Source organism: Oenanthe melanoleuca, chromosome 1 (assembly GCF_029582105.1).
Source record: "Oenanthe melanoleuca isolate GR-GAL-2019-014 chromosome 1, OMel1.0, whole genome shotgun sequence".
Taxonomy (NCBI): Eukaryota; Metazoa; Chordata; class Aves; order Passeriformes; family Muscicapidae; genus Oenanthe; species Oenanthe melanoleuca.
This window is the reverse complement of record NC_079333.1, coordinates 73431913-73459409: the sequence shown is the minus strand read 5'-3', so window position 1 is coordinate 73459409 and position 27497 is coordinate 73431913. Positions and strand designations below refer to the sequence as shown.

At 41.5% G+C, this 27497-nt stretch overlaps 1 protein-coding gene across 1 annotated transcript; it reads left to right on the top strand.

The window, feature by feature from the left end:
* SLC15A1 (solute carrier family 15 member 1) lies at nt 1-26452 on the top strand. The gene is made up of 23 exons (XM_056486871.1): nt 1-381; nt 3747-3766; nt 6697-6781; nt 6865-7006; nt 9659-9766; nt 9932-10031; nt 10272-10362; nt 12232-12315; nt 13265-13347; nt 15797-15883; nt 16878-16967; nt 18021-18065; nt 18165-18194; nt 18315-18403; nt 19600-19681; nt 20438-20563; nt 21864-22013; nt 22404-22453; nt 23083-23193; nt 23338-23434; nt 23867-24013; nt 24838-24945; nt 25573-26452. Exons 1-23 carry the CDS (start codon nt 105-107, stop codon nt 25753-25755), a joined length of 2385 nt encoding a protein of 794 aa, XP_056342846.1. The 5' UTR covers nt 1-104; the 3' UTR covers nt 25756-26452.
* Nucleotides 26453-27497: the final 1045 nt, after the last annotated feature.

Below are 27497 nucleotides of genomic sequence, written 5' to 3'. Positions count from 1 at the left end.
CGCCGTGAGGGGAGCGGGGCGGCGAGGGGCGCGGGGGCTCCGGGAGCGCCGCGCTCGGGCGGCCCGGGCCCGCTGAGGCCAGGTGAGCCCGGGATGGCCCCAGGATGGCCCCGGCTCCCCGGCTCCGGCAGGGTGAGCCCGGGATGGCCCCAGGATGGCCCCGGCTCCCCGGCTCCGGCAGGGTGAGCCCGGGATGGCCCCGGCTCCCGGGACCCGCTCCCCGCCCCGACACCTGCCGGCGCCGCCCCGCAGCACCGGGCCCAGGCGGGGCCCCGCCGCCGCCCTTAAAGCCCGGCCGCCCCCGGCAGCTTCCTTCTCTCTTTGCCTGCCTTCCGTGCCTCCCGGCCCCGAGCGCTCGGCGGGACCGCGCTGCCGACATGGGTAGGTGTGGCGGTGCGGGACGGGGCAGCCCCGGGGGTGGCGGGTGGCCGTGCCGGCCCGGCAGGGATGCTGTCCCGGCAGGAGCATCCCTGCAGCCGCTTCCCTCCGAGCCGAGGTGGCCGTGCCGGGCTGTGAGCTGACAGCATGGCCACGGCTGGCTCTGCTGCTCCGTGTCGGTCTGAGGAGATCCCCGGGTTCCCTCGGGTCTCCCCCGCTCCTCGGGGCAGCTCTCCCTCTGGCAGCGCTATATCCTGGATTGTACGGCTCTGCCTTAAACCCGAGTGAGAGCCGGGAGATGGTGCCTCGGTCTCTGTAAGCCCTGTGAGCCCAGCCCCTGGCCGTAGGTTTATCCTACACTACACATTTAAGGCATGTGGAGCTTGAGATCTGAGCACGAGTTAAATATGGTTTCTTGCAGAGGTCAGATAATGCTTTTTCATTGAGAGTGTTTGCCTAGGGTTGACCTGGTGTTTTTAAAATACACAGATACAGAGCTGGAAAATTCAGATAAGGGCAGAACCCATTTATCTAATTAATCCTGAAACTTTATCTAAACAGTAACGCTGAGTAGTAGAGGTACAAAAGCTACTTTTTTTTGTGATGTATCTCTCCATTGCCTTTTGTTGACCTTTGATCCTGCAGTGTCTGAGTACATTGATGTCTCATAGCAAGCAGTTCCTGGGCTGAAGAAACCTTGTCCACACAGAGAAGGAACCTGAAATGCCCACCCTCCACCCCAAAAAGAAACCAACCCAAGAAAGTGCCATTGCATCTTCAGCAAGCAAATCTGTGTTCTGGGGATAAGCAACCATAGTGATGAGCAGGCAGGACCTGTCAATGGTGCTGCCAGGTGTGTTGCTGGCTTGGGCAGACAACCAGGAAAATGGTGATAGCTCTGTGAAGAGAAAGAGATGGGATGCAGCTGTGTCTGCTCATTTAATATCAGGCTTGCTGCTTTATGGATTTGTTGGATAGTTTCGGTGTTGGTGCTTTTCTGGAATAGCAAGATGTGAAGCAGGGACTCCTGGAGGAGGATGTCCTGACACTAGCAGCATCCTTGTGAAGGTGCTGTAGGGCTGCCCCAGGGAGCAGAGACAATAGGCTTGTCTGGACCCCAAGCCAGGTGTCAGGACATGTAGGCTTGCTCTGGAGCCAGAAACATCCTAGGTGACAGAATGGGTGTGTACAGATATTCTGTGGCCATGGACAGGAAGCATTTCATCCAGGCAGAGTTGCTGTATGGCTGCATGGAGCAAGGCAATGTGCTCCTATCTCGTTCATGGACTGCGAGCTGCAAGAGCTGCAGCATCCACATCTCTGTGACTGCAGGGAAGGAACCACTCTGGTGGGAAGGGTTGGAGCTGTAAGCCTGCCCCACCCGACCTGCAAGGTTGGGAAGGAGAGAATGGCCCGCTGATAATTATTTAGATGTGGTGCTGAAGCCAAGAATGGGGTGGCTGTTGACCTTACATGTCTTAAAAACATTAAATGTCTTAAGGGAACACAAAGTGTGCAACTGTTTAGAACTTTATATTGAAAAATGTGGAGCTCTTTGGTATTTTGTGAAATGTGAAAATGTGCAGCTATGCAGGTCATTCTCTGTGGGGAAAGAATAAGAGGAGCTGAAGGTTGCTCTGAAGAGGGAATGCTCCAACATGCCACTAGTAATCTTCAGATTTATCGCTGAAAATGATGCAAAAGGGTGGGTCTCTGTGCTTTGTAGGTCAAACCCTGGAGCTTCCTGATAGTGGAGTCCTCAGTTTAGGTGCCTGTATTGAAAGGCTGGCTTTAATGCTATATGGAGTTTTTCCAACCCTCTTTGTAAAATGAGAATAGAGGGGTAAAGTCAAAATGTTTAAAAATAATTGTGTCTCTTTAACATTGAAGGCAGGTGATGCTGTCTGAAAAAAATTGTCTCTATGATATCCTCTGTGTAAGGTTTCTTGCAGAGGTGATACTTTTGCCATCAGGAAAGCAGAAAAAAAACCAAACCCAACCAACAGCCTGATCTTAAATATTTTTTGCTCAAGGCTTAGCTAGGAGACAGGAATGAGCTGCCCAAACTGTTTTTCTCAGTACATGTTATGAAAAACTGGCAGTGTGATGCAAATGTGCTAGAAAGACCAACAAGTGGAAATAACCAAGGAGCTGATATGAAGGTGGGCTATTGCTGACACCTTGGTATCCTTCAGTGTTCACGTGGGCTGTGGAAGGGACATTGCCAATAACTTTAACAACTGGTGCACCTGCATGTGCCCTGAACTGGGTGTGTTAGCACTTTCAGAATGTTGCTTGCTCTCTAGAAAAATATGTTCTTTGAATCACCTGCATAGTACTATGGTCTCTGTTGTGAAGGAACTTGTCCACAGGAGTGAAGGAAAGAATTGGAATAATTTATTTTAGTGGTTTCTGAAGATGACTTGATTTAGTATTGTGTTGAATGCTATGGTGTTGCTGTCAGCTGTTTTCATCTGTTGTGAACTATGGACTAAATAATGATTTTCACAAACATATTTTTCTTATAGCTGTATTATGGGCTGACTTGATTTACAAGCAGGGATTTCAAAGTTCACATCTTGTACTTGGACTTATCTCAATGATAATGACCCTGCTCATGTGGCTTTGTAGAAAATGTTGACATCCGCTATGTGGGCACGGGCCCTTTATCGGACACAGTTAAAGTTCAGGCCTTCAAGCCTGTCTTCTGAGCTGAGGAAACCCTGCAGGGCTCTACTTGGAGTGTTGCCAGGGGTAGAGGGCCTGCCAAGAGCCCCTGGAAGGGAATTCAGGGCTGCAAGCAGCTGCCTGCTCTTGCTGCCCTCAGCGGGACCCTGCTGTGCTTCCAGGTCTTTCCAGGTTAATATTCAGGTTATGGGAATGCCTGCTAAAGTGGATCAGTCAGCAGGGGCTTTATATTCAGTCCTCTCTAAGTCCCTTTTCAGGACTTGACCTCCATCCCTGGCAGAGCATCTTGAGTCTATTCTTCAGTCTTGACTTGCCTTCAGGGTAAAGTCCCCAAGAGTAACAGGACTTCTCATCTGTGGGTGGCTGGTTTACCACCACCTTGAATGATGTGTGGTGAGCAGCCATGGGATGCTTTGACTTGTCAGCCCTTTTGAGCTTCTCCTGCGAGTGTATGAGCTTATGCACACCCTGAAGAACCAAAGGCTATCAAGGAAAGTTTTGCCTAATAACTATGAAAAGTCTCCCTTTAATAAACTGAAAAATTACTCACCCTGACCAGTACTGTGTTTATATTTCAATATGTATTTAGAGTTGAACCTTTTTTGAATCTTCCATTGGTTTTAAAGGAGCATTACTTATTAGTTGCCATTAATCTGTATTTTGTTTTTTTCTCTCCACAGGTGGAAAAACCGGCAAGTCGGTAAGTGTTGTTTTCCTTCATAAGAAGTTGCTCTACTGACTCTCTTTGGGTTATATTGTTTTGATAATCTTATCAGTGCCCAAAATAATAATCACCCTATGAACATACAATAAATGTATAAAATAATGACTTACAGCCAACATGTGCAAAAGCAGCCTGGTAACTTATTAAATTCTAGCTAAGCATTCATTTGCTCACCACCCTGATAAAATGTATGAAGAGCCTTTGCTGACTGAGCAGATGTTGGTAGGGAAGAGATTGGTCCCTGGAGCCCATCCTTCTTGAGGCTGAGTTATCATCATCCTCTGCTCTTGAATCTTTGAACTGTTAATGACATGTGCCTCATGCACATGTCATTAACAACAAAAACTCTGCCTTTGCATTTCTTATCTTGCAAGGTTTTACTCCACAGACTTTCTCTCATCTTAGTGGTTTCCTCAGCAGTCAAAGTCAAAGCTGTGCAGCAGGGTGGTGACATCCCCAGGGCAGGGCAATTTTACAGAGGGTATTATAAAACACGACCTTCAGGTCACCTTTTTGGTGGTGGATTTGGTGCTTCCTGACCAATGAGGGTTACAGCAGAAAAGGTTTTGGCAGATGTTTGTATGGGCACATGAATACTGTAACAGAGGACAGTACAGCGCAAAACAAGGACAAGGACACACAATATGTTAGCAAGGATTGATCGCATAATCTCTTCTTGCTTGTAGCATCTTGTAAAAACAGAAGGCCTGCCACCTGGGAAAGGCCCAGTAGCTTTCTCTTGCATGCCCCTGTCCATGCTGAGCTGTAGCTGTGACATGCAGACCCCTCCATTTTGGGGGCAGCCACTGAAAACCCACCAGTGGCTGCTGTGCCAGCATGGGAATGCAGGACAGCTCCACCAGGCACATAAGCACTAGTAGCTTGAGGCAAAAATCTAGCCTTGCTGGACTGTGACCTGCCCAGACCAACATGTAACATCCTCCTAAAGAATGAAGTCGTGCCTAGGGTGATCCAAAACATTGGGGAGGTTTGTGAGAACCCCAAATTGTCAAAATATTTTAGTGAGGTTTTGTTAAATTCTGGTGGAGATGGGTCCCACTAGTTCCTGGGCCAGGACTGCTCTGTCTTTCTTTTTCTCTGTAGGCAGGGCAGACACAGGAAAATCTTTGCTCTGCTTCAGGAGCAGACATTCTCTCCTCTCCATTGGGCTGTGCCCAATTGCAAGTCACGCAGTCTGGGTTACTGTTTCTGTAACTAACTTAACACGTGCTGAACCAAAACTTCAGTGTGTGATTCTCCATCCCATGACCATTTTCATGGTTTAGGGGAATGCTGTGTGGACAGGGCACAAAGCATTCCTCTGTGTGAACTCCAGCCCACCAACACCTGTGTCCAAGCCAGGAGTAGTTGTCCAAACCTACTGCCTTCAGCTAAAGGAAATGAGCGACTTCAAGTGAATTGTATCTAATTTTGGGATACATGTCAATAGTCTTCCTTTGGAGACAGCTCTTTCTGACCATGGAAGAGGTGATAAATCAAGAGCGACAAGTTGATATTCAGGACTCAGAATTTGTGTGCTCTACAGCTGGAGGAATCCCACCTGGCACTTGCCTCAGCTGAGGTTGGGCTCTTCCTGTGAAGCCTGCTTATCAAACCACGGATAGGATATGCAGTATCTACTTGGTTCTACAAACAACAAAGGTCAATGCTGGCCAGGCTGCTCAGGCATCCTCACGACAGCCAACAATGCTCCTGCCACCCTCTTATTTTCATTTCTTTTGCAGGATTCCCAAAAAAAGCCTGTTGTACCACCCAAGTCTCCAAGTGTTGTGTTGTGTTGTTTGGATCTCCAATTTACTTGTGTCAGGCATGATTTCCCTATCTAAGGATTTTTCCTTCTCATCTGCAAAGTTTGCTGCTTCCTGTTTCATGCAAAATAAAGATTAGTTTAATTCCTAAACCTTTGCAATCCAAACAATTCCATTTTTAAAGTAAACTTGAGCGTGGAGAACTGTTTTGCCCCTGGAGTGTTCTGAAATATCTCTAAAATCCAATTCTTTGCTGCTCACAGGATTAAACCCATAAAAAAGATAAAAAAGGAGGATTATGTTTAAATTGCATCCCCATTAATTTTAAAAGAAATTATATCACATATTCATTAAGTCCACTAAGACAAGTAGGTGATCAGAAATTAACCTTCCTGTTCTAGTGACCATATCAGATTTGTACCTGTTGTTTACTTTTTAACAATTGTCTCAATGGAAAGAACTGCATGATAATGACCATGGACCTGTTGCAGCAGGTGAATGCTCAGTGAATCTGGCAGCCAAAACCATGCCAATTTAGATTAGGAATAAACTCCATTCTATCATCAGGTCTGAAGAAGGGAAGGAGTCTCTGTCAAGAGAGTACTTTTAAGGATAAGAAGTTTTCCTGAGAGATTTGTTTGAATGAAAAGTTTATTTGTTTTAATTATAGGTGCTTATATAGCACCTAAAATAGCCCAAGCTTCTAACTGGTGTACTGCAGGGGTTTGGTGTTGAGCATTTTTGGTTGGCCTTGGGTTTTGATTTTTTGTTTTTCCAAAAACGTTGGCTTTTTGCATATTTTTATATATCAATCAAGATTGCTGTAGGGGTTACGTGCTGGAGACCTGAAATGTGCATAGCGCAACACTCGAAGGTCATTTCTAGCGCTGCTAAAGGTCTCTTGCAAAGGGCAGATGAGAAGTGTGCATACCTCTGAGGACCAAGAGAGGAAAATGAGAACTGACTCTTGGTTCAGGTAAACTGCTGTCATCCCACAGAAGCCTGGGTGGCTGCCAGACTCCGAGTACCTACCCACTCCCACTTAGTCCATGCTGAGCTTGCTTAAGCTGTGGGTTGCAGTGAAGAGTGTCAGTCTGGGTTGCACAGCTCTGATCTCACATTGTCTCTTGCCTTCAGGTGCTCTGCTTTGGCTTCCCCTTGAGCATTTTCTTCATTGTCATCAATGAGTTCTGCGAGCGGTTCTCCTACTATGGCATGAAAGGTACGGCCCTTGTCTCCCTGTGCTGAGCATTACCTGGGCCTTACTTGGGTTTGTAACCTGTTGTTTTGCTGTTCTTCCTACAGCTGTGCTCACTTTGTATTTCACACGTTTCCTACGCTGGGATGACAACTTTGCCACTGCCATCTACCACACATTTGTTGCTCTGTGTTACTTGACGCCTATCCTTGGAGCAATCATTGCGGACTCTTGGCTGGGAAAGTTTAAGTGAGTGCTTCCTCAGGAAACAACCAAAGATCTTGAAAGCTCACCTGAAATCAATGTTGCTTAAACCATCACCTAAAACTGCAGCTGTGAGCAACAGCTTCAGAGCTGGTGTTTACTACTCCAGGATAGTTTGTTTTATTTCACCAAAACTTGAGGTTTTCATTGTTTCAGCTCAGACTTGAAACTGCACTGTGAATTAACAAATGTTCCAGTTTTGCTAGTTGGTTAACGGTGGTAACGTGCTTTCCCGACATGCTGCATGTTTTTCCTCTCACCTGGACAAAATGTAAGGAAACTAAGGAGAGTATTCACGAAGCTGTGAAAATAGGTACTGAGGATTATAATTGAATAGGACAGCCTCTTTACCTATTGCAAGTGGCCACTGAAATAGTGAATTACTGTGTTATCTAGTGTTAACCAGGCCCTAGAATAAGTTTTAAAATACTGTGTGATTTCAAAATTGACAAATCAGTGAGGGGTCTTACTTAGTAGCAATTCTTTCCTTAAATGATGCCTTCTGTGTCTTTAGCTGCATACTAGTTGGCCAGGATAGTACCACTGAAGTGCTTTGAAATGTAGCAGATTATTTCCAACAGCTCCCTCTCCTTTCCTGATGTTTTGATTCTAAAAGTGTTTACTCTGCCTGAAAAAAGACACAATAAAGATTTTATGGAGGGTTATGAGCCATGAATGTGAGTGGGCTTGCCAAAGGTCTCCCAGAGATTAGCAGTCAGCTGCGCTGTCTTCTTCCGCTGTCGGGAAGCCCCTGTGTGCTCTGTGCAGCTGCTCTGAGCAGTGCAAACAGCTGGATGTCTTACAGATTGCAGCCTAAATATATTGTGCACTTGCTTGTCTAGATGCTGTGGTTTATTTTTAAAGTTTATTTTGGCTTTTACTCATTTAATCAAGGTGAGACTTTGCAGACCTTGCATCTCTTCTCCTTTGGTTCTTGGATATGCCAGTGGCACAACTGAAAGGCCCAACCTTTAACAGGAGGTTGTTAGGGTGGCTTAAACAAGAGGAAAATATGCTTTAGGATACACCATAAGGCTGTAATACCCTAAAATACAGCAAGGTGTCACGAGGAAGGCTTAAACAGGAATTTTAAAAAATCTATGATGACAAGAGGAAGAGGAGGTTACCAAAGCACTGTTAAGCACTCTTAAAGGAAAGACTCCAATCTTCCACAGTCCATGTACTTTATGCAATGTCTGTCAAGGAATATGCTGGGACCTGCTCACATATTGTTGGATGTGCATTTCTTGGGGAAAATAGCACAAAAATCACAGTTATTTTTAAATTGTGTGCCATCAATGCAGTGCCAATTATATAAATCTTTGCAATGGGTTTATAAGCCTCATAAATAAAACCCAGAAGTTTCTCTCCTGATCAGCTCGGTTTCAACTTCAATTGGAAACTTTTTCCCAGGTAGTTAAGTAATTAAAGTAACTCTATGGAAGCTCTGTTAAAAAAAAAAAACAACAAACATTCAATTGTATCTATTAAATACCATTAAAACAGCAGATGCCTCGTTGCCCCACTTTACAGACTTTTCCCCCTCTGCTACAGGTAAGAGCAACTTAAAGTCAGAGAAGCCTTGTTTGAAAGTGAGGGGAACCCCATCAATGTCCCTCTTGTGTCAGGCTGCTGCTCCAAACTTGCTGTGAGGATCTCTTGCCTATGTCAAATAATTGAATTGTTCTAGGTCTTTGAGCATTGTCCTTCATTCTCCTGCTTTGCACTGGGTTTGGGACAACTCCTGAATGATGGGTTTTTAAATAATTTCACATCATTGCATTGTTTTTCTCCTGCTTTTCCTCCAAACTGGAGACCTGTGTCTGTGCCTCTCAAATGGAGGCCCACCCAAGGACACAAGTGAACAAGGGTTAAGCTACAGCCTCATCCTTAAGGCCCAACAAAGTTGAAATAGAACACGATTTTACTTACAGAAAAGAGGACTGGACCCTAAAGCCAGGGTATCATCCTAGGCACCTCCTGGCAGAAGATGTCAGGATGAAAGTCTGCAGCCTGCACTATTCAGTGCTGCTCCCACTCAGATCTGAGTGTAAAAATGTTGGTACACTTACAGCCAAGAGAATGGAGGTATAGAGTTGTTGTTCACAGCGGTATTTCAGGGGAATTTCCATGTTTGAAGCAGATTTTTGGTTTTTCTTTTTTCTTTACTCCTGCAGCTGAAATATAAATTAACATAGTGAATATTTAATGATACTTCTATCAGTGTAAATTGCAGATTTTAGTTTTGCAGCATAGTCCACTTGATCTTCAGCATATAAAAAATATGAAAATGGCATTCCTGAGTTGGTCATTAAAAAGGCAACCACTGAAGATATTTAAGTATTTCCTGTGACCTAGTGATACCTATAGAATCCGTTTTTTATCTTGCCTTGCTTAATTAATTAAAGACTACCTAGAATAATAATAATAAAAATAATGGAAATACTCTGGCAGTGGAGCGTGGCCAGATTTTTGTCATAGCTCCTAATAAGTTCAATCCATAACTTACTGTATCTGTTAGTTGCTTTCATTACCAGGAATCTTTAAAGTAAGCAAAAGTCTGCATTAGCTGTGTAATTATCTGTGTGCAATTGTGGTCACATATCTAAGAAAATGTATCTCCTCTCTTGACAACAGGACCATTCTCTACCTGTCCATTGTCTATGCCATTGGGCAGGCAGTGCTGTCTGTGGGCTCCATAAGTGAACTGACGGGTGGCACTGCCAGTAATCTAGCACCAAACATGTGAGTAGCCTCATATATGTTTGTTTTTTTCCCCAGGCTGGTGAAGGATGGGACAACTTAAATTTATATTACTTGAATTTCAAATGTCTTTCAACCAGCCTATTATGTATGCTGTTAGAAATAACACAAAATGATTTTTTGTTTTTCTTTTCTCCTTTGTTCCAGTGCTCTATCAATGATTGGCTTGATCCTTATTGCCCTTGGTACTGGTGGGATCAAACCTTGTGTGTCAGCATTTGGTGGAGATCAGTTTGAAGAAGATCAGGTGAAAATGTCTTTCAAATTTTCTGTTATACAGATATTCTAACTAATGTTTGACTATTATAGTACTCTAGTATTATACATGTTTAGACAAGTGCATCACTACAGGGTTTTCCTGAGGAGATGAAGAAGGAGCTAGTTAGTTGTCCTGAACTTTGAAATCAGAGGTGCTGATTTTTTGATCTAGGCTCATCAACGTGGTTCTGGCTAAGCCTTTCTAAACATCTTTCTGTTTTAACTGTAGGAAAGGCAAAGAGGCACCTTCTTCTCTCTCTTTTATTTGTCCATTAATGCTGGAAGTCTTTTATCTACTCTAATCACTCCAACTCTCAGAGGTAAGATCACATATTTGTTGACAATTGTTAAACACCAGAAAAGGAATGTTGGATTGAAGTCCAGTACAGGCTTAACTTAAAGTTCTCTTCTCTGACACATTGGAGTTATCCAGCAAATGGTCTTCAGTGTGTCATCCAGCTTCTCAGAGATGAGGTACTGTCAAAAACAAGCCAGTTGAAAACCTTAATTGCCTTTAGGATCAGAAGTCCTAGATCTGAAAATACATGCTGGAGCTAACAGCTTGTATGCATAATGCGCATTTTAATTCCACAAAGGTACAAAAGTGTCACTTCTTCCAATACCTTTATCACACTAGAAAGAGTTGTATTGCTTCCTGAGAAAGGAAGGGGAGAGAGAGCTTTCTTCTCTGGAAGTGTGCCATGCTAAGTACAGAAGCATCTGTGCATGTATAAATATATTTATCAGTGTGAGAAAGTAAATAATTTTTCATATTGTTAAGTAAGAAAGTTATGTTCTCTTTTTCTTGTAAAGAATAGCATGGTCCTAAACAAAACCCAGCAATTTGCTAACCAATCTGCATATGGATGTGGCAAGCTTGCACAGATGGTGCTGTATGGATGCACTTGCCAGCAGTTTCAGAAGACTGCTTTTCTCAAAAGCAAGGAAATTATGGAATAACCCAAAAGCACTGGGCTGAACTTCTGGCCTTTGGATTTCTTGACTGAAAAAGAGACTGTAGAAGAATTTTAGATATTTGCTTAATGCAAATTCTATCCTTTCCCAAAAAAAGGAAGTAGAGTTGCATAAGGCACAGCATGTAGTTTAGTTCCTTGCTGATACAGAGTGGAAAACACCTTGGGGAAAAACTGACAGATTGAGCTGAGGGAAGTGATAAACTGTTATGTCCTGTGAAAGTTTAACCAGGAGACTAATACAACTAAATCAAAGCATTAATTATCTGCAAGTTAAATTTTTTTTCCTAACCATACTCTCTAATTCTCCTCTTAGAAGAAGCATGGTGAAGAATGTGATAATTTTGTTTAGTCTTCTGTTTTATACTGCCAGTAGCTATGCTTGTACTCAGACCATCCCTTTAGGATGTGTGATTGAAGTGGATAGAATCAAATCTATGACTAATGCCAAGGAGTGGAGGGGGCTGGTGATTGGAATTTTTTTTTTCAACAAACTGTACTTACATTACTAGCATCTTCATTTATGAACTTAGCCCAAAACTTTTGTAATCTAGTTCCTTTCTCACTAAGGACATGCTTTTGACCCTTCTAGTGTAATTCTTCATGTCTCAGTATAAAACTAGATGTAAATTTCCTGGAGGAGATCCTGAGAGGCATTAGACTGTTTGGCCTGGAGAAGAGAAGGCAAAGGGGTATTTTATCAAAGTATAAAAAATACCTGATGGGAAAGAATGAAGAGGATGGAGCCAGGCTTTCCTCAGTGGTACCCAGTGTCAGGTCAAGGGGCAATGGGCACAAACTGAAACACAGGAGGTCCTCTCTGAACATCAGGAAACACTTTTTCACTCTGAGGGTGATTATGAATTGGCACAAGCTGCCCAGAGAAGTTGTGGAGTGGAGTCTCCATCTATGGAGAAACTCAAAAGCCATCTGGACATAGTCCTAGACAATTGCTTCCAGGTAGTCCTAGCTGAGCAGGGCACTTGGCCTGGATGATGCCCAGAGGTCCCTTCCAACCTCAGCCGTTCTATGATACACAATTCCCCTTTCCAATAATGAAAGATAAGTTAGATACTGATCCTCCACTCTGAAGAGGTCAGCAGACAGGTTTGTTGTCCTCCCATGAGTTAACAATGAATGCAAAGAACAGAAACCATAAGGAAAACATCAGCAGTGCTGACTGGGACTTTTATTTGATGTTACTTTCTACTTCAGCTACAGAATGTGGCATCCATACCAAACAGGAATGTTACCCACTTGCTTTTGGAGTTCCTGCTATCCTCATGGCTGTTGCCTTGGGTAGGTGAATCTCTTGCCATCCTGTTGCCTCAGTAATTAGATAATAACAATCTCAGAATAATGAATGTGTGATAGGAATCTCCAGGTATTGACCTCTAATACTTGATCATTTCTGCAATTTTTGACTTAAATTTTTGTCTTGGATTGGGAGGTGAATGGGACTAATCTGAAAAACTCACTTTTACAGAAGGGACTTATTTGCTAGTAGAGTCAGATGGGGATGGGGTGAGGCATGAATATGTCTTTGAATTCTGTGCGTTATGTAAATTGCTGCCTATGTTTCTTGGATTACTGGTGTGTACAAATACATATTTTGAAAGTAGGGTGGGAACCCTCAGAAAATGTGTGTTTTGGACATTATCTCTAATCCAGAATGGTAAAAACTGTATGAGGTAATTGTCCCTGCACTGGAGAAACCCCTTACTTGATATGACAGTGCTTCTCAAACACCTGCATTTTTACCAGCTGTGCTGTAGGTCACTCCCTGAGCCTTACTGTTGACCAAGAAACTGGGGTGCCATTATGTACAGCAGTATCCCTCACGGTCCTCGTCCTTTGAGCCCACCCAGCTACCAGTGACCTCTTCTTGCCCAGTGGCCCAGCCCAGGTTGGAGGGTGGCTGTGAGGGTTTGCCTGGCCCTGCCCCTACAGCAAAGCTAGAGCTAAGGTCCTACATGGCCCTTGTTTTGACCATCCCTCAATCGAGCTAACCTCCCACTGAGCACTGAAGTAAGAGTTTTCAGATTTAATTTTTTTTCTTTAATAGAAGCAATCTGCTGATATGAATTTGATTGGTCTTACTGTATGATAGCATATGAATAGGCAATTGCATTGCTTCTTAGGAGGCTTATTCCCAATTAACTGCTTGATTTACAGTTTCCATACCAAATTATTTTCCCTATTTTAATTTAATCCTGAGTTGATTTTGGTTTCTGTTTACATATTGTAGTTGTGTTCGTAATTGGAAGCAAAATGTACAAGAAAATTAAACCACAAGGAAATATAATGCTTGAAGTTTCCAAATGTGTTGGAGTAAGTACTGCTTGCATTCCCCAAACCCCTGGAAGCAATTCTTATAGCTGTTCTGTAAATGTGCCTAAATCAGAAATCTGTCTTTATAAGAGGAAAGTTTCTGAAGCTTTTAAATTTATTACAGAAGGCTTCTTACTGACACCTCCAGATTTAGATTGCCTTTTCATGCATATCTTGATTTATATGTGGATTTATACACACAGGAAATGAAATAAGGTGTCAGTGTTATGTAAAACCTTATCCCAACTCTCAGGAATTATTCTTTCTGCATTTGTGTACCTTTATGCAGAAAGAGACAAACATGCCTTGAGCTGAGTCAAGAGCAGAGTTACTAGTACATCTTATCAGCAAAAACTTATTACTTATTAAAAGAATATTATTTACAACACAGAGGTTTATTGATCCCCACTGTGTTGAGGAAGTTCAGGAGGGTTGCACATCAGTATGATCCTGCAAGGAAATGAGTACAATCTACATTAATAGCACAGCATGTCCCAACTTTGCAGGGCCTTAACTTTAAGATCCCGTTTATTCACGTACCAGTTTCTTCATTCTCCCTTGTTATGGTTTGACATTGGGCAAACTCTAGGCACCCATGAGAGTAGTTTGCTTAGGCTTTTTTTGCTACAGTTGGGCAAAAAAAACCAAAAACAAAACACTCCAAGGGAAAAACAGGTTCAAATCTAAAGATATAAAATAAATTTGTTATCAACAGAGTCAGAAGAGGACAACAAGAAACAAAAATAAGCTTTTACAATTCCTTTCCCAACCCCTCCCTCCTTCTCACTAGCAGTGCAGGAAGACAGGGCGTGGGGGTCTTGGTCAATTCATCATTTGAGATCTTCTTTGATTCGCTCAGAGAGGAGTCTCTTTTCTGCTATGCCCTGGGGCCCTCCCCACAGGCAAACAGTTGTTCCAAAATTGTTGTGGCATGGGTCACTTATACATGGGGTGCAGACTTTTAAGGATAGGCTGCTCTAGTTTGGAAGCAAGAGCTCTCTCTTTCTATCTCTGGGAGCAGGGGCCCTTGCTCTCTTTTCAGATCTCCGACCAGACCACAGCTTTCTCTAACATTCACCTGCTCCAGCAGAAGTACTTTCCCCATGGGCTGTGAGTGGATCTCTGCATCTTGTGGGCTTCATGCATTACAAGGGGACAGTTTGTTTTACCATAATCCTCACCACAGCATGCAAAGAAATAGTGGCTCTGATGCTTGAAGCACTTCCTTCACCTCTTTCTTCTCCACTGATCTTGGTGTCACCATGTTTTTTAACTTATGTGCTCACTTCCTTCTCTTCTTAGACTAGAAGGAAAACTGTTGCTTGTAGGTACCTTGTCAACAAGTTCAAGTCATTCAAAAATTGTTGTAGGAACCCACAGCACAGAGAATTTGATCTTGTCGAGGTTCCGTGTCGGGGAATCGCTTGTCATGCTTCTGCTGGGCTGTCGGCCGGGCTGTCCCGCGGCTGCTGTGCTCCTGCTGGCAGCCACCACGGTGCTGGTGCTGTTTAATGTCTCTTTCCATGTGGGGTGCCAGGAGGAGAAGCTGCTGTCACTGCCCCTGCCCTTTTGCCCACAGCGGGGTTAGTTGGGGGTGGTTAGGCAGGGGCCATGCCAAGCCCATGTACCGCTGTGGGCAGCGCCGACACTGCACCTCCCCACCTCTGGGGAAAAAACTGTGCCTGCACTGTTCCAGTTTTCTTCTTAAATATGTCATAACAGAGGAGTTACCAACCTCTCAGATTGGGCCAGCAGCGTGTCCATCTTCAGAGCCATCAGAGATTGGCTCTGTCAGACATGGTGGAAGCTGCAGCACTCCCCCATTACCAAAAAATCAGGCTGTGCCAAATCAACACATCCCTACAGATCTGCCAGCTTTATACAACCCAGCCTATTGCCTATCTTGTAAGCACTATCAAAACCAAATCTCTGTAGGTGACTTTGGCCATTGCTTAGAGTGCTGCTCCTAAGGCCCAGCTTAGCCGTACATGCTATTCCATGCAGAAAATCTTAGGAGTTTTTGGGATTGTATTTGTGTATATTCAATGTCAAGATGTGAGACATATCTACAACATGGAGCTTCTTTTTCATAGTAAAATGTACTCCTACAGCCATTCAGGTCTGAAAACCTATGTGTGTGACATTACTCTACTGTTGTACGTAGTAAATCTGAAGAAAGCAGATCTTCCAGCTCCTAACAGCAACCCATGTTGAGAGAGACTGCTCTGAGCTGTTTGGTCCACCTAACCCCAAGTGCATGCTCTGCTGGATATGTAGTGTGAGGCCTTAAAAACAACATTCCCCTAGATGATTTGAGTCGTTAATAGAAGTCAAGTTATCTTTAGTCACTTCTAAACACAAGCAGCCAGGAGCATCATCTCTAATTATGAAACAGTTTATAGTTTTAAATATTTGTAGTGCCATTAAACATAATTCTTTCTCTCCTCAGTTTGCCATCAAAAACAGGTTTCGGCACCGCAGCAAGAAGTTCCCCAAGAGAGAGCACTGGCTGGACTGGGCGAGTGATAAGTATGATGTAAGTACTGGGGGAGCTTCCTGTGCTGTGACAGCCACTGACCCTCAGCTTCTCTCTGTCTGCTCTGATCCATTGCTTCATGCACTGGGAAAATAGTTTTGGGCCTCTCCATCATCCAGTAGCTAATCTGGCCAAACTTCAGTGCTCTCCTGGCATTGCAGGTTATCACCTCAGCTCCTGTGGGGGAAGCAGAGCTGTGTGACTCAATGCTCTGTGTAATCATAGGCTGTCCAGGGAAATTCAAGGGAGATAAAAAAAAAAAAATACTTTCCCTTGCCAAACAAATATGAACACTTAAGTTTTTTGGTTAGGAAAACAGCAAGCATTACCTTTCCTTCTCTACTTCCTGTATCTCATGGCTGCAGAGGAGAGAAGGGAAATTATGCCTGTTATGATTAATGCACAGGGCCATAATACTTGTCTTGGTATATAACATCAGAATTATGTTTTGGAATTTGAGCTTAAGTGGGTAAACACTGCATCCCCTCCAGCCTCAGTATAATTTCTTATCACAACTCTCAAAGCCTTGTATTCCATGGTTCCCAACTTGTCCCTTGCCTACTATCCACTCTGCCCTGTTGCCAATGGCAGCACAAGCCTTAGCCTGTAACTTTTATTTTCCTTTTGCCTTTATGCTTTGTTCTTATGTAAAATTCCTTAGTTGCTTATTGTTCAAATGCCTCCTTCCAGGAAAATAATGTGGCAATAAGTGCTGAATCTCATGCTGCCATCAGTGCACATGCAGAGAGGCCCAAGTCTCTCTGGTATTAGTCACCTTTAACCAGCAGCCCTTCCCACACACACAAGCAGACTTTGTACTATTTTAACACAAATCATCAGATGTACCTATAACATGCAAAGATGAATATGTGGATAAACATTACATGATGGGTTTTTACCTGTTGCTGTGATATGAGTAGCAGTCTGAAACCCTCTTTTTTTTCCTCTTTCTTTTTTAAACCAATTCCTCTTGTGCAATCTTTATTTTCTGCAGAAACGACTGATTGCTCAGACGAAGATGGTGTTGAGGGTACTTTTCCTCTACATCCCTCTCCCCATGTTCTGGGCAGTTTTTGACCAGCAGGTAAAGTAGAAATTGTTTGGCTTGGTTATTAGCACTGTACCGTGTCAGTCTACATATTCTGAGGTCACCAGACATAAAAGGTGCCTATGGGAGTGTGGAAAAACAAATTATCGTGGTTTTATTGCAAAAGGGTAGTCACTGAGCCATGTCAGTACAAGATGATCTGCAGCTGGAGCAATCTCAGTTTATCTGAGTACACCCAGGACAGATTCAATGACTGAGGCCTCTCCAAATCTCGGGGGATGAAACAGTAATTTAAAGCTTCCTTAGTGCTAATGTTTCTTCTATTGTCAGTTGTCAGGTAAAATTTAGGGTCCTAATGTAAATGAGCTGGAGAATTAAGGTTTAAATGATCTGGATGCCAGTTTGCTTAATTACTCACAACTTGTTATATAAGCACTGAAGTATGAATTTAGGAAGATGCTTGAGAGAACCGGGGGTTGCAGGCCTTATCCAAGTCAGATGGTATGAAGTTTGGTCCAGACAGCTCTGCTGTGAAATTCAGAGCTCAGTACTCATCCCATGGGCAATATCTTGGGCAGTGCTGTGTCCTGGGTGGCCGAAGGCTCACACCACAGATGCAGAGGTACTGTTCTGGTCTCATCCTGGGCTCAGGCCTCAAGTCTGCCCCGCTTGTCCCAGCTACAGGTAGGTTTTTGGGGTAGAAGGCTCCAGGCAGGTCAAGCCCAGCTTGTCTGCTGGCTCTGGGCTGTGTGGATGGATGGATGAGTGGGACATGTGGGCTGTCCCAGGGTGGCTTCCATGCACAGCACATGGCAATGCCCTGCACAGGATAGCCCTGCCCTCTCTCCAGCTGATTTCTGCACCTAAGTTATTTTCTGCTGTATTTCACTAAACAACTAAATGAAGTGGAAATGAGGCTCGCTTTGTTCAAAAGTTTACATTGCAGAGTAAGAATACTAACATAGCAAGCTGGCTTTACTTTTTTTTGTATTGCATGTCTTTTCCAACATTTCACTTATGACAACACTTCAAAAGAAACTTTAGAACACTGATTTACTGTGACATCTAATTTTTTCTTCTCTTATTAAGGGGTCAAGATGGACACTGCAAGCCACAGCAATGGATGGAGATTTTGTAGGTTACTTTTTATTCATTTTTCCTTTAATTAACACTTTTGAACCCATTTTATTTGTTGTCACAATATTAAAAACTATTTCCTTTTTTCTTCATCAGGGTTTTCAAATTCAGCCAGACCAAATGCAGGTGCGTTAATTTTCTATCTGCCAATTTCAGGTTTTTCTGAAATATTATATAGCAATTGCTCTTATTTATAAAAAGCACTTTGAAAAATAGTTACTTTTTTCTCATGTTTATCTTCCCCAGATTGTGAATCCAATCCTGATTGTTATAATGGTCCCAATTGTAGATTCTGTGCTTTATCCTTTAATCAAGAAATGCAAGCTGAATTTTACGTAAGTTGATGTAATTATCTGACTTGAACAGAGGCTCATTTTAGTGGTTTGTTTAACTGGCTCTTCCAGCCTTAATGTAACAAGAGCAACCATTCAGCTAAGGATGAAAGAGAAGTGTATTTAAAATGGATTAATATTTTAAAGAAATTAAAATATTAAAAACTCAGAATATTGCATATGGTATGTAGAGGCATCACAGATTAGAAGAGGAGAATCTAATAGAAGAGTAACAATGTCTTTCAGTTAAGGACAAAATGTTTTGATTGCAGTAGAGGTAATCTTGATTGTTGTCCATATCCCCTATGTCTACCCCCTCTCCTTCCTGAAGATCAGGAGGTAGAAATACAACATATATCCTTAGCATTTGTCATGTTTTGGACTTAAAATAAACTGAGGCACAAGACATTTCCCCTTCTGCCTCAGCTGGGAGTCTGGCTCACTGAATACTTCTAGGTGGACCTTTGGGGGCATTACACATTATTTTTCAATGTTGGTAATGAAGTGGCTAGCAGTTGCAAGAGTGCTTGGAGAGGCAGAAGAGATTACAGTTCTTAAAACATTTTTCAGAGTGCTAAGGTGCAATGCTGTTTTTCCTTATAGCTGTGAAAAATCTGGAGTGTGTGCTGTGCTGGAAACACTGTCATTCATTTGTGGATATTCTACACTGGATAAATGATGCCACAAATGAAATATATACTTAAATTTGTCCTTACAGTTTAACTGCATGCCAGTAGATGTCTCCTAATTCAACAAATTTCCCTGACGGCTTTTGTTCAATCTTATTTTAAAATAGCAATATGGAGACAAGCTGTTGCTCTTTTTTTAAAGGCATATCTTCTTGTCTATTTCTTGTTTTACAGCTAACAGCTGTATTGGATTGGGTTTTTTCTTCCTGCAAAACCAGATTTTTTTTCCGGAACCTAATAATTGTGGTCAGTCAATGTTTGAGCCCAGCAGATGCAGGGTAACAGGTTATTAAGATGCTGCAGAAAAGATGTATTATATTTGTATAATGTAACTATGAACTGAGAGGTACCCAGCTCAGCAGAACACTTTCTGTAATAACATCAGCCCTTCAAATGGTGATAATGTGGTAGCTGTGGCCATTTGAGTTTTCCAGATTGGAAAGAAAAAACAAGCAGCTGAAGCTTTGAATTGGCACTTCTCTTAAATCTCTCATGTCTTCTGTTGTATAGACCCCTGAAGAAGATGACTGTGGGGATGTTCCTTGGCGCTCTGGCTTTCGTTGCTGCTGCCCTTGTGCAAGTGCAAATAGATGTAAGTTCAGCCACCTGCAGGTATTTTCTATTAATATTTAACTGTTATTTCAGGAAAAAAGGGTGTTTTTAAGGGGAAAATTAACCAAGACTCCTAAATTTGGAGCCAATCATCTAAGCATAGAAGTAGAGGGAGGAGAAATACCTTGCAATAATGTGGTTAGCATAGTAAAATTATCTAGCAACAAACACCATCCTGCAGAACATCACACTGCAATTAATACAAATCATGCATTAAGGGCAACCTCAATCTTTAAACTAAGAAGAAAAGCTGAAACCAGGCATTTGCTTTGCCTACCAGAGGGCTGCTTTGTATGTTCAACCTCTTCTGATATTTAGACTGGAGGTGAAGTGTTACAGTCTGGGAAGCACCATCACAGCAGGAGCAAAGATGACATTTGTTGAAAGAAGGATTTGTCTCCCCTAACCTTCCTTGCCCCAAAGGGAGGTGCCTTGCTTGAACTTGCAAAAGCTTTCCCCTGTAGCTGGGATATTGGCAACACCTCTGGGTGATGATCTACTGCATCCCAAGGACTGATCAGCTATCTAGAGATGTCTGTTGTGGATGAGAGACTCCTTTCCTAAGGCAACTTGTGAGACCAGTAAAAAAAACCTGATTTAAGTTTCATCTGCCAGACAATCACAGATCAGCAAGCAAATGCTGGTCTTCAACATGAAGTAATAAAGATTACAGTAATTATAGTAATTTTTCCATGTGACTTAGGGCACTGATTTTACTTTTTTTTCTGTCCTATAGAAAACTTACCCAGTTTTCCCTGCAGCTGGGCAAGCTCAAATCAAATTAATCAATGTGGGTGAAATTCCTGCAACAGTTCAGTTCCAGCCTCAACTTGACAGTGTGAATATAGCACCTAAAACGGAGGTAAGTAAGGACAGATGTGAAGTATTTAAAAATAATTTAAATTATTTAAGCTAAAATAAATCTAATGGAGTAAGTCAGAGTGATTCTTAACTAATGGTTCAAAATTGATTATTTTCTAAGACTTTGTTACTCCATTAATGTTAATGATTTCTCTTTTTTTTGTATTGTGGAATGAATTGTTACTGAAAACACAGTGACTGAAGAAATGGTAACTATGTCAATATTTGAAGTATTACTACTTTGTTTTGACAAGAGTAGGTTTTTTCCCAAGAAACTTTTATGAACTAAACAGTCACTTGGAACAGTGACTTGGAAAATTTCTCCCTTGTTTAAAAGCAGCCCCTTTCTTCAGTAAATGTACATTCAGCTCTAGTGAGTCACTGCTATTACTGTGAGGGATGACTTACCTGAACAGGGAACTTCTTCTGTGGTTACATCACACATTAAGCTTCAAATTTCGCTGCCAAATAACTTTTGCTGGTTCTAATACAGTATAGCATTGGTAGTTCTACTGACAGCAAAATATGGTGGCTCTGATGGATGTTTTTGATAAGGGGTCTTAGAAAGTGTGTTCTCTGATAGCCTGCAGTTCTGTTTCACTTTAAGAGGAGAGATCCTACCTCAACCTCCTCCAGATTCACCTCACATGGAAACAGAGTTGTGAGAAGATAAGGGCACCCAAACTGTGTACTGACAGGGAATTGATGTAACCATGGTACATAGCTGAAAGTGAAAGGTATAGAATGCTCTGTTCCCTATTGTAGAAAATTTGTCATCCAGATTTGAATTATAAAGTGCTTTTGATAATCCTATAAAACAAAGGGCCTATTTTAGTGTAGCATTAACATGTTTATTAATAATTTAAGTGTTTTATGTTGATTAAATGTGTTTTGAATATTTGAATATTTAAAACTATTCTACTTTTTGGAAAATACTGCATTGCATCTTATGCTAGTGCTACCTCTGTGGCTAAATAGAATTTTACTTGATGGTTATGGTAAGCCTGATTTATCTGAAGCAAGAAACAGGAAAACAAAAGAGCTATTCCTTAATGCTTGTGGAAGGCTCATGTATCTTTAAAGCATGTGTAACAAATTAAATTAATAGAAAATAACAATCAAATGGAATTAATACTTGATGTAGAAAACCAAACAAAAATGAAAGTTAGGGGATGCTCATAATATCTGGTACTTCAGAAGTAACGTGTAACTTCTGACCCTCCCCAGAGTCTATAACATTCCCTCAAAAGTCTAGATAAATATGCAGTTGCACAGAAATCCATGGCAATTTGTCTTTGTAGACTGGCTACATGATATATGAGGCTTCTAAGCTGCAATCTGCACACATAAGTACTGCAATTCTAAATAAAACGGTGCCTTTGGATCTGCTAAAGAAAGAACGCTACACTTTGGCATTTAAATGGGATTCACCAAACATCAGTTCTAATTTGGTAAGTCTGCTTATTTCTAAATATATAAGTTAATGCTTTGACAACTATCTATGTGGAGTGTGTGAAGCTGAGAGGACAAGCTCTGGATAGCTTTTTTCCTTTGTCTTGTTTTCTGTCTCTCCTTGTCTCTGCTGTACCAGTTAAGGCTGGTGAGCTGCAGTGAGTACACCAGGATGTCCTTTGAAAAAAAATTACCAATTTATTATGTACCTCAACAACTACTCTTTCCCCAAGACTTAGATGTGTGGTCATACAGTATTTTCTAGCAGAAAGAGGAAGGTCTGGAGTCCTGCTCTGAAGCCTCTGTTAACTTGCACTTATGGGTAGTAGTGCATATTTAAGCTGTTCTCTGATACCAATGACGTATCTTGATAATGGTCTCTTCCACAGATATGGGACAACATCACGTCAAAACCAGAAAATGGAAAAAGTCTTGTCAGGTAGAGGTTTTTTTGTGTCTAAATTTTGACTTTTGAGAGTGTGACTCTCTCCTCAATCTGTCTTTGGGTGGACTCTTCTTTTTGAAGTATAGTTCTCTATACTGTAAGAACTCATCTCTTGCTGGACACGTCACTTGATGTTTTAGGGGATGGGATAACTTCTGAGTCACGAGTTAGTTTTCTTGCACACCTGGTCTAGGCATAATTTAGCTAAAATTGTAAATGTATACTTTGTTGCATTGCCTAGACTTTTTTATTGGACAAATGACATGGATTACATATCTATACCTCCTTTTTAATCTTGGATAAGAGGTATCTTCCTCCTTCTCCCCTCTCTGCCTTTCTTCTACATCTCCCATGTGCAGATGCATTGCCTACATTAGTAGGTACCTAATGTGGTAGCTGCTCGCTTTTGATGTTCTCTTAAGGCAGTGGGCTGATGGGGGTCTAACCGGCTTTTTGTATTAGCTACATTTCGAGGAGATTTACAGTTCTTTCCAAAACTGATAAAAAAAAAAGGCATTAAATGGGATACTTGTTGTGCTGCCAATATATAATGAAAAATAAAACTTCTATTCTTTGACTTATGCATGTTTCATGTAGTATTTAATCACTCTTCCATTTTAAAGGTTCATAAACAGTTTGTCTTTTACTGTCAATGTTACTATGGGGGACACGGATTTTGGAGAACTGGATCCTCTTTCTGTCACTAATTACAGTTTCGTTCCAAAACCAGATGGGTAAGCATTTTCCTTTATCCTAATTTAATCTCCTAGACATACTTGTCCTTGGGAAAAGGGCACATTTTTTTTAAAATATGTAATACACACAATTGACAACACCTGTGGTCTGAACTGTGGGGTTTGGGTTTTTTCTTTTTTCAGGTCATATACCATTAATGTTTCAACACCTGAGGTTGCATGTACAGCAGTTTCAAAGAAATTTGGATATGGCAGTGTTTATACCATTTCACTTGATTATGTGAGTTGTTGGATGGCCACTGTTGTTGGATGGACAATATAGAATTACTTTCCATGTTGACACTTTAATTTAAAAAAAACACTTGTAGAATTATTCCTCTTGTCTCTAATAATTTATATGATAGAATTCTGGTATTTTAAGCACCTGTAAAGCCATTGTTAACTATAAAAATAATGATGGTTATGATAAAGAATTCATAATTATCACTAATGGCCTTAAATCTTTAGACACTACAGATTTGCATGAAGTCTGCTGTAAAAAAGCTATACTGTATAACTAGGTATGCAGTGCTTCATGTGCAAGCATATTTGTTATTATATGTGCATCATATTTGTTATTTACTCTGAACTTTCTATATGATTATAGAACTGCTTAGGATGCCCTAACTGTGCACACTCATTACTGTTCCTAACATGCTATTTTAATTCCCAGTGTATTTCAAATCAACTTAGCATAACATACTTTGAAGATATTGCACCAAATACAGTCCATATGGCTTGGCAGATCCCTCAGTATTTTCTTCTGACATGTGCAGAAGTGTTGTTCTCTGTCACTGGGCTGGAGTTTTCCTACTCCCAGGTTGGTATTCTTGTGTTAAGAATCTCAGTGCAAGATCTTCCATGATCTATTGTTTTTAAGTTGTGGTTCTGTGCTGCTGCTTTGATCAGCTATGTCCCTCACAGCTCCTACAAGGATTGTATAGGCTGTTGCAAGTTGGCCCTGTTTCACTGGGATTTGGTGTTTTCTGTGAAGCTATGCTGAATTATATAATTTGAAGGCTTGACTACCAGTCCTCAAATTTCCTTCTCACTTGTGACTTTCCATTGAAAATAACTGCAACTGTACTGCTGCTGTTAAACCAAACTGGAGAACTCTCAAATATAAAATGAGGAAGTACTGGCACTATCTCCGCTCCAGTTTACTTCATACAGCCTTTTTGTTAGCCTTTTATTAGTGTTTAGTTATACACTTTGAATTCCTTTGTCTTCTGACTCCAGTTTATTAGCGTGTGTGTATTTCTTCTCTTAATTCTGAATCTAAAAACTGAAGTGATGGAAATGTTGTAAGGTGTGATTTGCTAGGTGATGTGTCATGTCATGTGTGCCACATGTTTCTGAGATGTAAAATGCACCTGTTAGTTACTCAGTGTGTGTAAAGTAAAAGGTGTTATATTTAGTGTGCTAGTGGCCTCTTGTTCCTCAAAGCCTTCTCCAGACCTGTTTAGCTCTCTAGCAATTTTAAATGTCAAAAAGTAAATAAACAAATAGCACCGACCACCACCAAAACCTACCAAACCAATAAAACCTCTTCCCTGCAAAGAAACAGTGTTTATTGTAAGGTAAGGAATGCAGTAAATAAGAAAATAAGTGGTACTACCAAAACTTAAATGTCTGTCTCTACAGGCCCCATCTAACATGAAGTCAGTGCTGCAAGCAGGGTGGCTGCTGACTGTGGCTGTTGGTAACATAATTGTCCTTATCGTGGCTGGGGCATCCACAATTGACAAGCAGGTAAGCATGCAAGGAATAAATGTGCTATTATATTACACTCTGAGAAAGAGTTGTTAGTGGAGCTCCATAATGAATTAAAATGGTTCTCTCAGAGAGGGAAGAGCTTGTGTCTGAAACAGCTCTGGCAGCCTCCAGTTTCAGCTAAATTAAATCAGAAAAGCATGAAACAGATGTTGAGGCTTTTCAGGTAGAGCTTCTGGTCTTGATTTCTGCCCACACTTGTGGTCACTAGGCCAGCTGTAAAAAATTTTAAGTGGAAGCAGAATCAGTGTCAGACTGGTTTAGAGTGACATTATCTGACCAAAAGGAAGGGACTGAGTTGCCTTCTCAGTCTTTCATTCAGTTCCTCCAGGAAGAGGATGTTGCAGACTTTTTCAGCATTCACAGATTTTTTTTGTCTTTTCAGTGAAGTGAAGATAGAATGTTTAAAAAAGCCTCAATTCTGGGTTGCTTTAATATGTATTGTATGCATTAATACTTAGTCCTGTAAACCATATGATACTTGTTATGTATACTCAGTTTCACATTCTGAATTTACTTCCTGAATATACTAAAATGCTGTAATACTCTTAACAAATTATTATTGATTATAAATTCTGTTTTTTTGTTTTTGTTTTTTTTTTGCAGTGGGCAGAGTATGTGCTGTTTGCTGCTCTGCTGTTAGTAGTTTGCTTCATTTTTTCTGTCATGGCTTCTTTTTATACCTATATTGATCCAAATGAGATTGAAGCCCAGTTCAGTGAGGAAGAAAAGAAAGAACACAAGAAGGATCAAGATGACAATGAAAAGGAAGCTGATTCTCGAATGTAAAAGCTATATTCAAGGAGTGTTTGTAAATCATGGAAATCCCATTTACTCTCCTGCAGTCAGAGAAATCAGGGTATCAGTAATAACACCTCTGGATTACGTCTTGTAGGGGAAATTAAGCAAAACTGTTTTAACTTAAAGTGCAGCCTCTCTAGGGAAGCAATAGGAAAATACTAGTCTCTCTCTTGTGCTGAATGTGGTATCCTGAAGAAACTCCAGCAGAATTTGCACTCTTAATGTACCTCAATCTTACATATTATAGCATTAGAATATTGAAATTAGACTTGAACTACTGAACCCTTTGGAAAGATATATTTTTGTACTGTATTTCAATTTTATATCATGAAAGAAACAAGACTTATCAAGAAACAGCAATTGAAGCCAAGCTCTCTGCATGATCTCTCTAGCATCACTGTTACTTGAAAACAGCAGGTCACATGTGCCTTAAATTCTTTTGTACTTCCTTAGAGATAATGGGAGCAAAGCTCTGGCAGTGATCAGATTAAAATGTTGTCTGTGTTCCAAGTGGCAATAACTTGGATGTGCACTGTAATATAATGCTTTATCTGCCTGTTAACTACCCATTTAACTCCTGTTATGTTTTTAATCAATATTAGAAGTCTCCACTCAGGAAAACTGGTAACAGCAAAGGACCTTTGGAACAAGCAAGAGCAATAAAACCGGTGTTATAACAAAACAAGTATTTGTTTTAAGAATATGGCTTACAGCTGCATGTTAACAAAACTGGATATCTCCTCCCTGCTGCCTTGATCTACACACTCCATCACTTAAAGCTAATGGATCAGTGCTGGTCTTCTCTATCTTAATATACCATAACACTGATCAAATTTATGCTAGGGATGACTAAATTTTGCTGCCTAACAGGACCTTCCCCATAGTCCTGTGCTGCATGTTATGAAGTGCCAGTGGTTTGCAAATTGTTTTAGTAATTCTTGTTCTTTAGGGTCTACATCCTACACTTCTTTCAGCAGCTTGGATTCACTGACCCCTCCTGTAGCCTGGCCAGATTTTTCCAGCTGCTTTCATACCTGTCTTACAATATTCTTAGGCTATTTTACAGCAATTCCATGTTGGTATTTGTGGGTGCATGGGCCCCTGTGCTCCCTGTTCCCACTGGAGTTGCTGGCACCGAGGCCTCCATGTACACTGAGAACAGAGTCCCTCACCCATGAAGACAGTTTCAAATGGAGTTTGAAAAGGCAAGTGCAAGGTGCTCTTTGCTTGTGTTAGAGATAGTCATGTTACCCCATAGGCAGTAATCCCCTCTTGGTCTCTCAGGTCATCTGGGGAGAGCCTTTCCCATGGATTTGTGATACTGCATGTCCCCCAGCCAATGGAACTGAGGGTCTCCTGTAACAGCCACAGGAGCTACTGGCTCCCTGCCATCCTCTGAGGAGTTAAGGGAATTTTATACCAGCTTTATTTATGGCAGACTAGCCAGCTTTTCTTCTGCCATGCAAGTTAAGCAAAATAAATTATCTCCTAACCGTATCCAGTAGAATAGTATCTTCTGCCTACTGCTCTATCCATGCCAGGTGAAATGTTTATTTATCATTTTAACACTATCTTTTTTTCCCTTTGGAATACAGGTCATGAGCCTAGTTTTTATACCATAAGCTGTTGTATTTTAGTGCTTTAGCAAACCCACTAACTTGTCTACAACATGATGGATGTGGATTATGTTTAGAAAGCCAGTAATACTGTAAAATTAGATAGGGAATCTT